The 13,302-nt window shown below is 37.7% G+C and overlaps 1 protein-coding gene across 1 annotated transcript; it reads right to left on the reverse strand.

Annotated features, from left to right (window-relative positions):
• Positions 1-6,037: 6,037 nt before the first annotated feature.
• On the reverse strand, positions 6,038-7,031 carry LOC108440247 (hemoglobin embryonic subunit alpha-like). Its single transcript, XM_017719032.2, has 3 exons — positions 6,879-7,031; positions 6,549-6,756; positions 6,038-6,186 (listed from the first exon to the last, which is right to left on the reverse strand). Exons 1-3 carry the CDS (start codon positions 6,971-6,973, stop codon positions 6,058-6,060), a joined length of 432 nt encoding a protein of 143 aa, XP_017574521.1. The 5' UTR covers positions 6,974-7,031; the 3' UTR covers positions 6,038-6,057.
• Positions 7,032-13,302: the final 6,271 nt, after the last annotated feature.

Genomic DNA, 13,302 nt, shown 5'->3' on the forward strand with positions numbered 1-13,302 from the left:
TGGATTGTTGACTACCTGACTGGCAGACCACAGATTGTACGCCTGCAGCACTGTGTGTCCCGCAGGGAACTGTCTTCTCTCCCTTCCTCTTCACCCTCTACACCACAGACTTCAGCTACTGCACAGAGTCTTGCCACATTCAGACGTTTTCTGATGACTCTGCAATAGTTGGATGCATCAGCAGGGCTGATGAGGACAAGAACAGGGCGATTATGAAGGATTTTGTCGCATGGTGCGAGTGGAACCATCTGCAGCTCAAAGGACAAAGGAACTGGTGGTGGTCCTGAGGAGGAACAAGGCACCGTTGACCCCTGTGTCCATCAGGGGGGTCAGTGTGGACACAATTACAAATATCTGGGAGTGTAATATCTGCGAGTGTATATTGACAATAAACTGGACTGGTCTAAGAACACTGATGCCCTTTACAGAAAGGGTCAAAGTTATCTCTTTTTTCTGAGGCGTCTGAGGTCCTTCAACATCTGCCGGACATCTGCACATCTGGATGTGATGTGTTTTAATCTACCCTTTTAAACAGCAAATTTTTTCATATGCAAGCCAAACAAATTTCTTTAGCTCCTTTCATCCTTTCAGAATATCAGAGTTTACAAGATCAAGATTAACAAGGCCTTGGGATTACTGGAACAACCATTAATTAAAGATGTGTTATTGTTAGAAAATTAATCTGATCTCAGTTTTGAAGGGTAAAACTTAAAATGATAATACACAAAAAATGTCCGATGAATGTAATCCATCCATCCATCCATCCATCCATCCATTTTCTAAGCCGCTTCTCCGTCAGGATCGCGGGGGGTGCTGGAGCCTATCCCAGCGCATGGATATAATATCTGTGATATTATTATTATTATTATCACCTGTGATACCATTAATTTAATGAAAAAACAGATTTAGTTAGTTCCCATGTCTGCCACAGGGGACATCAAAAAAAAGTATACCATTAGGTGTTTGAACATGTTAGGCATATCAATAAAAATTTCAGCAAATCAGTAAAAACCATTTTAATGTCTTAATTCAAACTGAGCATACCCTGCTGTAAAAAAACCACAGAAAGCATCAAAAGTTTCTGTTGGTTACTTGTGGCGTCCATTAGTCTCTAATGGTATTCTATGTTTTCCTACCAGATGGGAAGCGTAATTTGTCACTCCACAGAATACATTTCCACTTGCCCAGAGTCCAGTTTCTTTGTGCTTCTCTCTACTCCATCTGACACTCGGCATTGTGTTTGGTGATGCAACCCATACCATGAAGCTCCTTGTGCACAGTTTTTGTGCTGATATTAATGTCGTAGGAGATTTGGAACTCGGCAGTTATTGAGTCAGCAGAACATTGGTGACTTTTAAGCACTGTGAGCCTCAGAGCTCTCTGACCATGCTCTGAAACTTTCAGTGGTGGACGAAGTATACAAACCCTGTACTTGAGTTAAAGCAGAGATACCCAGTGTAAAATATTACTCAGTAAAAGTAGAAGTCCTTACTCTAGACCTCAACTTGAGTAAAAGTGCAAAAGTATTTGCCTTCAAATGTACTTAAGTATAAAGTAAAAGTACTAAAAGAGTAATTCTGGCTCTGATGTCCTGTTGTCATTTTTATAACAAGACTGGCTTCATGAACTCATTTCAGGTGAAAGTCCTCCAGCGTCTCTCTTGGTAAACCAGTCTTTTAATAGAACGTCATTAATTAGTGATGCTGACGTATATTAAAATGATCATAAGCACAAAACACTGAAGGTAAACAGTTTCCATCAGGGAGAACCGAGTGGCTCTGAAATCACTTTTTACACACAAGCAAAGTTTCAATTTAAGATTACTTTGTAACTTAATTACAAGTTGAATAAAAAATTGTTTTATACTCAGGTTCACAAATACGTTTTCCTTTACTGTATTGATCTGTAGGTCTAGTGTTTGTATAAATTCAGAAAAAAAGAAACATGCCACTCTCGACTGCATATGTGGACATATTTCTATATTGTGCTCTATTTACACAAAGTTAGGTTAGTTCATCATTTATGTTGAACAGACTCTCCCAAAGTTTTAAGCTGCTGCGCTGACGTTGAACCGTGTGCTGCACTGGGTCGGGATGACCAACAGGTCAAAACCAGCTCTAAACAAAGTGACCGCTGGGCCCTGATTGGTGCTCTGGCTTTGCGATTCTTTTGTTTTGACAAGTTACGTTTTTATACACACAGAAACCAAAAGGAATGACAGATTTCTCAGAATGTAGGAGGAAAAAGTTGGATATTAGACTCTGAAATGTAGTGGAGTGAAAGGAAAAAGTAGCCCAGAATGGAAATACTTTACTTAAGTACAGATACACGAAAAAACTACAGTACAGTAAGAAATTACATTTACTTAGTTACTGTCCACCACTGGAAACTTTACATAGTCTGACACGTCATGACTGAGTTGATGTGGTTCCTAAATACTTCCACTTTTCAATACCACTCACAGTTGAATGTGGAATTTCTAGGAGTGAAGCAATTTTGCAAACTGACTTGCTATGGTGGCATCCTACCAAATTTAGTGAGCTCTTTAGAAAGACCCATTCTTTCACACATGTTTCTAAAAGCTGACTGCATGGCTTGGTGTTTGATTTTATACTCCTGTGGCAATGGGACTAAATGAAACATCTGAATTCTGAAAGATTAAGTGGTATGTCCCAGTACTTTTGTCCATATAGTGTACATTGTATATTGTAATATTGTAAGTATTGGAAAAGCAAGGTTTTTGTTTTTTTATAAAACCACTGGAGACATTTCAGTTTGAGATCAAAAGATGAATAAGAGATGATAGATCAGAATTTCACCTTTTATTGCCTGATATTTACATCCTGATGTGGTAGACAACTAAGAACATGACACCTTTAAACTGACCCATTTTTCAAGTAAGCAAAAATATTAGATCATGTGGCTGGTGATTCTTGCTGCCCAGCTGTGCCTTGTTCAATCAATGGTTTAAATAGTTAATAGCTCTGCGTCTACTCTTGGTTTAAGACCCTGGATTGTGCTTGTGAAAACTGCATTTGTGTTTAAAAAGGATAAACCAATATGAAGACAAGAAGTCTATGGGGAAAACTGATCAAACTCATCGCATAAGCATTGGACAACAATTTGGAATACCTAAAAAAATATTGAAACCACCTTTGTACTAACAACCAGATATCGAACAGGCCAGCCAAGGAAAACAATAGCAGTTAATGATAGAAATGTTGTGAGGGCTTTCAAGAAAAAAAACAAAAACAGACATGGGAAGTAGGCTACTCATTCATGCAATTATTTAATTATGTGGCAGCAGTATAGCAATACAAAATCATGCAAATACAGATTAGCGCGTCCAGGTAATGTTCACATCATCCATTAGAATGGGGGAAAATGTGATCTCAGTGATTCTGACCATTGTTGGTGCCAAACAAGCTTGTTTGAATATTTTCTATAACTGCTGATCTCCTTGGATCTTCACTCACAACAGTCAGAAGGGTGCAATAAAGAAAAAACATCCAGTGAGTAGCAGTTCTGGAGACAGAAACACCATGTTGATGTGAAAGGTCCATGGAAAAACATCTCAATACTTAACATGTTGAAACTTGAGGCAGATGGGCTACAACAGCAGAGGACCATGTCTGGGTCCATTTCTGCTATCCAAAAACACAAAGACAAGGCTGCAGCAGGCTCAGGCTCTCCAGCTAAAGACTGTAAAAACATAGCCTGGCCAGATGAATCTCCATTTCTGCCAAAAGTCATCTCAAACGCGTTTCATGAATGTGACAATGAATTGAATGTTTTTCAATTGTCTTCCCAGTCACCGGGTTTGAATCCAATAGAACACCTTTGGGATGTGGTATAACAATAAATTTGCTGCATGAAAGTGCACCTGAAGAATCATTGCATGAGGCTGCTGTGCCAGCATAGATCAGAATCTCAAAGGAATGTTTACAACATCCCGTGGAATTCAAGTCATGAAGAACTGAGGCTGTTTTGAGAGCAGAGGAAGGCCCTACAAAGTATTTGTATAATGTTTCTAATAAAGTGCTCAGTGAGCATATGCTGACCTAAAGATGAATCATCTCACAAAATATCTAAAATTACTTAATCTAATAAATTAACCTACGTTAAGGTCAGAACCATATCATTAGAATTCTCACTCGCAGACTTCCAGAGATCATAAAACATGTTTCTGTAGTAAGAAAACTGAATTTGAAAAGTATTTCCTTTCTAAATCCAAATGTCTGATATATACTATGTTGTTAAACAGTATGTTTTATGCCTGAACCTGAATGTTTCATTTGTTAGGCTTTAAATAAAGAGGCCTCTATGTGAAGAGCTACAGCATTCAACACTTTTTAAACAAACTTCCAGTATGTGCGTACGATATTGTGTTCAAAAATGTAATATTAATTTGCAGAGAAATTTAAATGAAAAAAAATATTTGAAACCTACTAACTAAGGATGTGGATATAACTTCAAATTAGTTCATTTTGGTTTTGGTGTGAGAACCAAAATAATTCTTAGGAAAATGTTTTCATTTGGTGGTAAAAATAGGAAGAAGCCCACAGCCAGCAGATAAGAAAAGCTGTTATGTGCTGACAATCTTTGTCCAACACACTGACCCTCAACATGAGGACACAGCAATCTATGCCCTACATTTAACTTATAGATCAGACACGACAAAATGCCACAAATATAAACATAATACTTAATGTTAAAGTTTAAAATCTGTAAGCACGTTAAAGTCTATGGTTGTAAGATCTAGTAGGTTTAGAATATGATGGTTTAGCTTTTATAACGTGCAGAACAAAGTAAAAAATAAACTAAATAAATAATAGAATATCCATGATCAAAATACTTTGGAGGGTTACCCTGGTGAAAAAAAAACAGCATAGACCAGCAAAACCAGCATATCGTTGCTGTCAGAGTCAAAACCTTGTATCTCCAGTTGACATAATTTGAAAATACCTGTGGTCCTGTATATTGTGTACACATTTCGTGATGAATGGACCAACAGAAATGACCCAAAATTACTTTTAAAAAGTCTGGTTCCATAGACTTACGTTAAAAGTAAAGTATGTTTTTTTCCTGCGCCTGTAATTTTAGCATTTTGGAGGTTTTGACCGGACAACAGCAATATGTTATGTTTTGGATGCTGGTGTGCTGGTCAACAGCAAAGAAATTTAACGTGCTGGTCACCACCAAAACTGCACTGTAAAATACAACAGTTGCACTATTTAAGTACCATGATTATTTTGTTTTACTCTCTACTAAACCTAGGAATGCTAATCTAGTAACATTCATGAGTTCTTGTACAGTACCCAAGTTACTTAGGTAAATCTAATTAGTTTCAATTAATTCATTTAATTAACTCAATTAACTCTTACTGCCTAAATAAGTCAGTCATAGCTGCTTTGTATGTTTATGTTAATTAACTCTTAACTTATTCATCATGCTAAAATGTTGTTTGTATTTTACATGTTTTTGCTTTTTTTTCACCACGATGATATTTTGCATTCAGATTTATCTGCTCTAAATGTTGGCAGATACATGAAGCCATTCTTCAGAAAACTGTGACTCTTGTCTTATCTGAGCTGTTTGTTCATTACTATATAAAACAATCCATACATAATAATGGAGGTGTGTCAACTGTTACCAGTCCATTATACAAGTTAACCAAATACATTCAAGATTAAGCAGAACTTGAAAGAGTGGGGTACTGCCAGCTGAGTTGGAACCATTTAAAAGCACTGGGCTGTTTGAGTTTACCTAATTTGCAGAAGAAGTGTGGATCACTTAACAAATTGGAAAACGTTAACTCAAATATAAAGTTATTTAAGCTTGAACCTGTTAACATTTTTTTTGAGGCAATAAGTCTGCCTAATTTTTTAAATGAGGTCAACTATGCTGTGACCAGAACTAGACCAGCTGTTTTTTTTTTGTTTTACTTTGCTGTTTTTTCTTAAGGTATCACAAATAGAACATCTGATCAAAAATAGTTTTTTGGTAACAACTTGCTTTATTTTGTAATTCATGTTTAAGACAAATACAGTATCGTTCTTAACGGTACTTCTCCGACAGGGCCAGGTTAACTTGTGAAAGGAATTTGTCCACCGCCACGTGCACCTCAGGGGTGAAGTCATCTGGAAACAGCATGGCAAGCACCACAAGGATGTTGTGCGAGATGATCTAAAACAAACAAATAAATAAATAAACAAACAAATAAATGACCTAATTCACACAGGTCCCCCAGAAAACATTAGCTTCCTGTAGAACACCTTTAGGTCCCATTAGGAAACCTTCAATTGCATTTAGAATCAGCTAGTGGTTACCTGTTAAACCATTAGGATCCTTTTTATTGTGATACCATCCCTCTAAAACTTCCAAAACACATTGCAAAACCAGCAGGAACCAACAGAAAACAAGTAATGGTCTATGTAATGTTTCAGCAGGGATATGATGTGAATGGCTAAAATGCTACAATCTACAAAACTGACCAGTAAAACCCAGAATGACTTGAGGACAGAGAGCAGTTTTACAAACTAAACTACCTTGAAATTTGCAGGGTCCACACGCAGTATGAAGGCATGGAGCTCACTGAGTTTAAGGAGGCCTTCCTTCAGGTTATCTATCACTTCAACAGCGCTGAGCACACCCTGCAGCACGGTCAGTCCATGCTTCCTCACTTGTGCTGAACCTGCTGTCAGGTCTTTCCAGTGGGAGAAGTAAGTCTTCGTCTGAGGATAGACGGTCAAAGTCCTGATAAAACACGTAGACAAAGTGTATCAATACTCACTGTGCACCAGATGCTCACTTTTCTCTGGATTAGATGTATCTGTATGAAATACGGAATGAAAAGAACAGAAAATGAGCAGGATTACCTGGAGAGGACCTCTTCACCAATCTGCTCAGCCATGGGGCTGACTTTGTCAAAGAAAGCCTTCACAGTGGCTTTATCCTTTGCGGTTAGAGTCATTATTCTTAGCTGTTGAAAGCGTGCCAAAAAAATCCTGTCACAGCTTTTTATATGCAATGACCACTCAGGGCCAAAGACTTACTGCTCTATTAAGACCCCTCCCTCAGCTTTATCTTGGAAAGACTGCATCTCATATTGTTATCCAAACACATCTTACAGAGTTACACCAGTGCTGTGTACACTAAAATAAATAGATTTATCATCAAGTCCACCTTAAACTGACGTTAGCGATTTGGATAAATCCCAAATGCTAGGTTTCCGTCGTAGTGTACTGTATTATGTAGCCTAGATCATGTACTGAGGGCACGGGGTCTCTGTGTGAGGTGGGGGGGGGGTGGTTGTGTGTGTGTGTGAGGTGGGGGGGGGGGGGGGGTTGTGTGTGGGGGGGGGGGGGGGTTGGGTGGGGTGGGGGGGGGAGAGCAGTTGTAGACTGAAATACACCTATATATGTACTTTGTTTTCAGTGTGAAGATGCTGGTTCCTGTGGAGTAAAAGGAAGTCCGCAAATGGGTTAGGGTGTCAAAGAAAGAAGATGTCTACGATTACTCAGAGTTCATTACAGAAAGTCAGTCATAAATATTAAATAAACTAAAGCTTTGTGTATTTCGCTACATCATTCTTAAGGTGATGTCCTTATGGTGATGTCAGCTCATCTGCGAGCTGAGGTATCGGAGCCGCAAGCGCGCCAGCTCCACAGCAGTGCTGCAGCAGTTGGAAAAGAGGCGAAAGCATGTGCTAGTCCTCGCCCTCCTAGTGTCAGAAAAGTGGAATTTTTTAAAAATCACCTCTACAACACATTGAATGGGAGTCTCTGTGCTGCACCACCTCTTCTGTGGTCAAAGATCTCATTTTAAATAAAAAATTTCATTGTCTCCAGTGTCGTAAGTTTTTCTCTGACTCTTTCAATACAGTTTTGTGCATGTCCTCAGATGAGAGACCGTCCTCTTCTGAATCCTCATTCTGCTCAGAAGATTCAGCTTCATCAGGTTCAACTCTAATTCTGGAATCCACAAAGGCACGACGACGGCAGTTGATTGATGGACCAGTTGATCTCACTACAGCGAGAGATGTGAGTTTCTTGTTTAGAAAGTGTATGTGATAGAGTCCCTTATTTGTTGATTGGATAATTGGAATGACCAAATCAGATGAAAATTAAAGTCATGTCTTTGTGTGTATGTCTTCTTTTCTTTTAGGTAGGAATGAGCATGGTGACCTTTCTTGAGAAAAGTGGATCAGCACAGCCCTATCTTCTGTGTGTTGGGGGAAAAGAAGAACAGCATCCACAACTACTACATATTCCTGGACCAGAAAGCAGTTCCTTGTGAGGCCCAGACTGCTGTTGCAGCTTTTGATGAGCTCTTCAAGGCACATTTTGTATTTGCTGTGTCCAACTTCTTCACATTCATCCAAACCACAGTCTATGGCATTGATGTGGGTAAGGCTAAGGAGAGTCCAAGGGTCAAAGAAATTCGAGTGAGGCTTCCTCGACGTGACCTTTGAAGCCATTTATTTTGCTGAACAATGTGGACCTGTTTTGTCTGCAAAGTACACCAAAAAAGACTGCTATTGAAAAGAAGCATTTGTTGGATATGTGTAGCTCTGTTGTTGCTCAGGTGCAAGCATCTGGAATTCCTGAAGGCACGGTACAATGTTTGGTTGGTTCAATGGAGGAGCTTGTAAATGACATCCATGCACAAGCGAAGGAAGCTGTGATAAAATGCCTTTCTGTTGATTTACCTAAACAAGCAAGGATAAAGTTGAGGATTGTTTTGATCAGCTTGAAAATCCATTCTCATTCATGACCACTGAAACTAAGAGACAGAGGTACTTTGAGCAAAAGTGGAATATAGTTGAACCTGTAGAGCATATTCTTGGTGTACGTAAAAACAAAACTGGTACTTACAGCCAGGATCCAGTCAATGATACATTCACATATGTACCTATATTAGGAACTCTGAAGTCAATGTTTAGTAACAAGGAGTCGTGTCAAAGTTTTCAGAAAGTAAAACTGCAAGAAGAGGGTATCTATAAAGACATCAATGATGGGTCATACTTTAAAAAACATTGTTTGTTTTCAAAGCAAGAACATGCTTTTCAGATCCAGCAGCATTACGATGACTTTGAAATGGCTAATCCATTAGGCTCGAAGAAGGGCATACACAAACTTGGCTGCATATATTTCATTTTAAGAAATTTGCCACCTAAGCTTAATTCTGTGCTGATGAATATTAGAAATATGGGTTTGATCCAATTCTAAAGCCACTTGTTGATGATTTGAGAATTTTGGAGACTGAAGGAGTCCAGGTGCCTTTTTCAACTGCACCACTGAAAGGATCTGTTATTCAGGTTACTGGTGACAATTTGGCATTACATGGAATATTTGGTTTTGTTGAGTCTTTCAGTGCAGCTTATTCCTGCCGGTTTTGTTTAACTGATAAGACAGAATTCTGATAAGTCAGTCTTCTGCGAAGATCATACAGGGTTGGTTTTTTGCACAAAAGAACTTCATTCAGAACATTGTAATACCCTTCTACAAAATCCATCTGAAGCATCAACCTTTGGTGTCAAAAGAAGTTGTTTCTTCAATTCCTTGTAGTTTTTTCATGTGTCTGATAACTATGCTGTATATATAATGTATGATTTACTAGAAGGAGTTGCACAGTACGAGTTGAAGCTTCTGTTTCAGTACTTGGTAAAAAAATTCATAACTCTGAACAATTTGTCTGAAAGGATTCAAAGTTTCAATTATGGATACATAGAGAGAAAAAACAGACCAAGCATGTTGAAAATGGATGATGGTCGCAAAGATCTTGGCCTTAATGCTATTCAGACTTGGTGTCTTTTGCGTAACACTCCCTTAATATTTGGAGATGTAATTGACAGAAATGATTGCTACTGGATTTTGATTCTCTATTTGATACAGATTGTGAATCTTGTATTTTCACCAGTTGTAACTGATGGTATGACTTGCTACTTGAAGCATTTAATATCTGACCATCATAAATTGTTTAAGGGTCTGTATCCAGAACAAAACCTGATTCCAAAGCATCATCTAATGATTCACTATCCAAGGGGAGAATTGGACCACTCATTCATATGTGGTGCATGAGATTTGAAGGGAAACACAACTTTTTCCAAAAAATCTGTTAAACTTCAAAAACATCACAGTCAGAAACATCAGAGTCAGCTGGCATTTCACTGGGAAAATTTTAGTTTTAGAAGATTTCAGTTTGGTCCAATTAAGTGTTTTGCTTGACTATTTAGAGGGCACGAAATTTTAAGTGATGTATTAAATGTGTCTGGTTACATCTCTACTACTTGCTGGGTGAAAAATTATGGAACAGAGTATCAGATTGGTATGTTTGTTTGCAGTGATGTCAAAAATGAAATGCCTGTTTTCAGAAAGATTATCAAGATAATTGTGAAAGCATTCTAACAACAAATGTCATTACAGTGCGTTTTGATGACCACATGAATGCCTTCTGTATTGAAGAGACAACATATTTGTTTACAGTGATTTGTATTGATGATTTGAAATGCTACAGACCTTATGATGGCCAGTTTTCTTACAGCATGGATGACCATATGTATATTGTACCTTACTGCAACTTTATGTGAAACGCCATGAGTTCAGCACATCAGTGCAGTTCATAGAGTGTTTGAAGTTGATGAAATAAGTTAACATTTTAAATAAAAGGTTCTTAATATACTAAGTTTTTGGGATTTTTTGTGTACAATCCAGAAATACTAGTTTAAAAATCTGTGGTTTTCTTTCTGTTAACTCCTGAAAGTGTTGAAATATGATTTAAAGTTTTACTCAGGTGGAGTTATTTTTGCATTTACACTCAAATGTGTTAAAATAGTAGAGTTAAAATTTAACATTACCAGAGCTATTTTTGTAACACCTACCCCAGTGTAGACTAAATTCAACTACAGGCAGTGTTGATTTTTGACTATAGAGAGAGTTAAATTTACTCTGATTTAGTGTCAAAAAGGTAACACTAGTGTAAATGTTGTTTTAACACTGACGAGTGTTGACACATACACACTTGTTCGGTGTTAAATTTAACACTGTCAGTGTTAATTTAACACTTGAAATTTTGCTGTGTACGTTAAAAGTAACACAAAATCGGTCCTCTCCGATGTGCCTTGTTAGAAAGAGAATGTGTTGTTTTTTTAACACATTTGTTTATAGAGTGTATATGAAACATCTCAAATACCTACTTTGTGTTATGCAGCTCTTTGGACAATGTTTATGCATTTTTATTTGATGTTAACGGCAAAGTAACTGCTTAAAAGCCAGATGCCAAAAAAAGTCATGTCAAAGATGATTGGACTTGTTACAAGATGAGGGAAATATAAAAAAAGACAAAAGATTTAATTTAACAAAGAACCAGTGCCAGTACTTTGATCAAGTCCTTAATATTCTTATTAAAGCATACTGAGTGCTGTATAGTCACACTAGAGAAGACATGCTAAGAATGGCCTCACCATTCGTGAGACCCAAGAGACCCCTGAAGTGAAAAAGACTGGGCATTTTGTTTCCAAAGCATGGTTCATGATTAAAAGTAATGCTCCAAACTTTGTTCAAAGTTTTAAGCAACTCTAATATATGAAACATTGTAAAACTTCCCGTTTTCCGCATTTACAGTCTCAAAATTACTTTTATTTTTTACAATTGAAGGCATATTCTTCAGATTTTTAGATGAGAAGTATTTGCTCCCTAACAACCTCAGAGGAAATCATCAATGTGTTCTAGCCATCCTGCAAGAAAAGCAGAAAAGAACCGGAGTCCTCCAGAGCCAAGAGCAGATCCAAGGTCCTTCAGAGCTAAGAGCAGAGTGAACCAGAGAAGGAGTCCTTCAGAACCAGAAGTAGAGTAGAGCAGAGCAAGGTTCCTCCAGAACCAAGAGCAGAGCAGAGGTCTAGAACCAGCAGAGCAAAGCAGGAGTCTTCCAGACCCATACGCAGAGGAGACCTCCAAAACCAGGACTGGGAATCGCTTGTTCTGGGTGTGTTACAACAATGTTCAATATGAAACGTGTTTGAGAAGAATAGTGTTGGGAACAAGCAATGGACTCATATCTACACATTATAATGTTATGTTCTATTATTATTTATGTTCTATTATTATCTTGTATCGATCCATTGTTAATCTTTTCTCTTTTAATTGCTTAACTTCACAGTCTAGGTTCATTATTGAAATTTTGGAGTTTCACTGCAAAAAATGATTTATTGTCTTTATTTTATTAAGTAGTTACCCCAAAGTTTGAGCTCGCTGAAGTAGTATGTTTACAGAATGTAAAAATGGTTGTATATAGCACCAAAAACGGTTCTTCTATTGTTATGATGTCAAACTTTTAACAGTAGAAGATCCCTTTGTTGGTGCTATATAGAGCCATCTATATCAAGTTTCTTTATAGAACCATCTACAACACATTCTCCATCAATTTGAACAATTTCAACATGCAAAGAGCTATTCTAGCACAAAATGGTTCTACAAAATACTCGTGGTTCTAAATTAAACCACTGCCTTTAATAAAGAAGAATCATCCTTCAAGAACCATCTCTTTAAGTGTGTGTCGAATTATTCTGGTGTTCTGCATGAGCCTTAGATGATACCAATATGTGAAATTTCGTAGAGAATTTTAAAACAAACCTCACTATAAAAGCAGCGCCACATTTAAGGGAACCCTGTGACACTGGAGATGCCACCCTGGAAAAAGTCAGTGTCACCCAGTGATGGGCTATCTCCATTCATTTTTTAGCCAGTTAGGCAAGTTATGTCCTAATTGATTAAGATATGCCCTCATATTTATGCTGCATTTGTATTTAGGCCTAGAAGAAAATGTTGCTTTAAAAAGACAAGCCAGCCCGTATCTGGTGAGAACATGCACACAGTCTATCTTGATGCTCCACCCTTGGGTGTCATCTAGATTAGCCTGTGGTGAATTTCTCCAGCAGATATCTTTGGACATTTGTGCCAGTCGTGAAAATGCAGAGCAAGACGAGGTCTTACTTTTAGCTAAAAAGTACTAATACATCAACTGTTCATATTAGACTAATTAAATGAGGAAGCTAATAATTATTTTTATTTTTTGTTCATTATTCTTCCTAGGCTAAAGATAATAAAATTACTATCGCTTGTGTTTTGACTTAGCACTGTGAAGTCAACTGAACCTTTTCCTAAACCCTTCTTCCTAGGGTTATTGTTGATAAAGCTTAAGGTCGAACCATTGTAAGGATTAAAATACTGTTTTAGCATTTGTCCCTAGCGGTCTATATAGTAACTGACATTGTGGACAAATGATGACCGGCACTCTCTGCTC

This window comes from Pygocentrus nattereri, chromosome 27 (genome assembly GCF_015220715.1).
Source record: "Pygocentrus nattereri isolate fPygNat1 chromosome 27, fPygNat1.pri, whole genome shotgun sequence".
Lineage (NCBI taxonomy): Eukaryota > Metazoa > Chordata > Actinopteri > Characiformes > Serrasalmidae > Pygocentrus > Pygocentrus nattereri.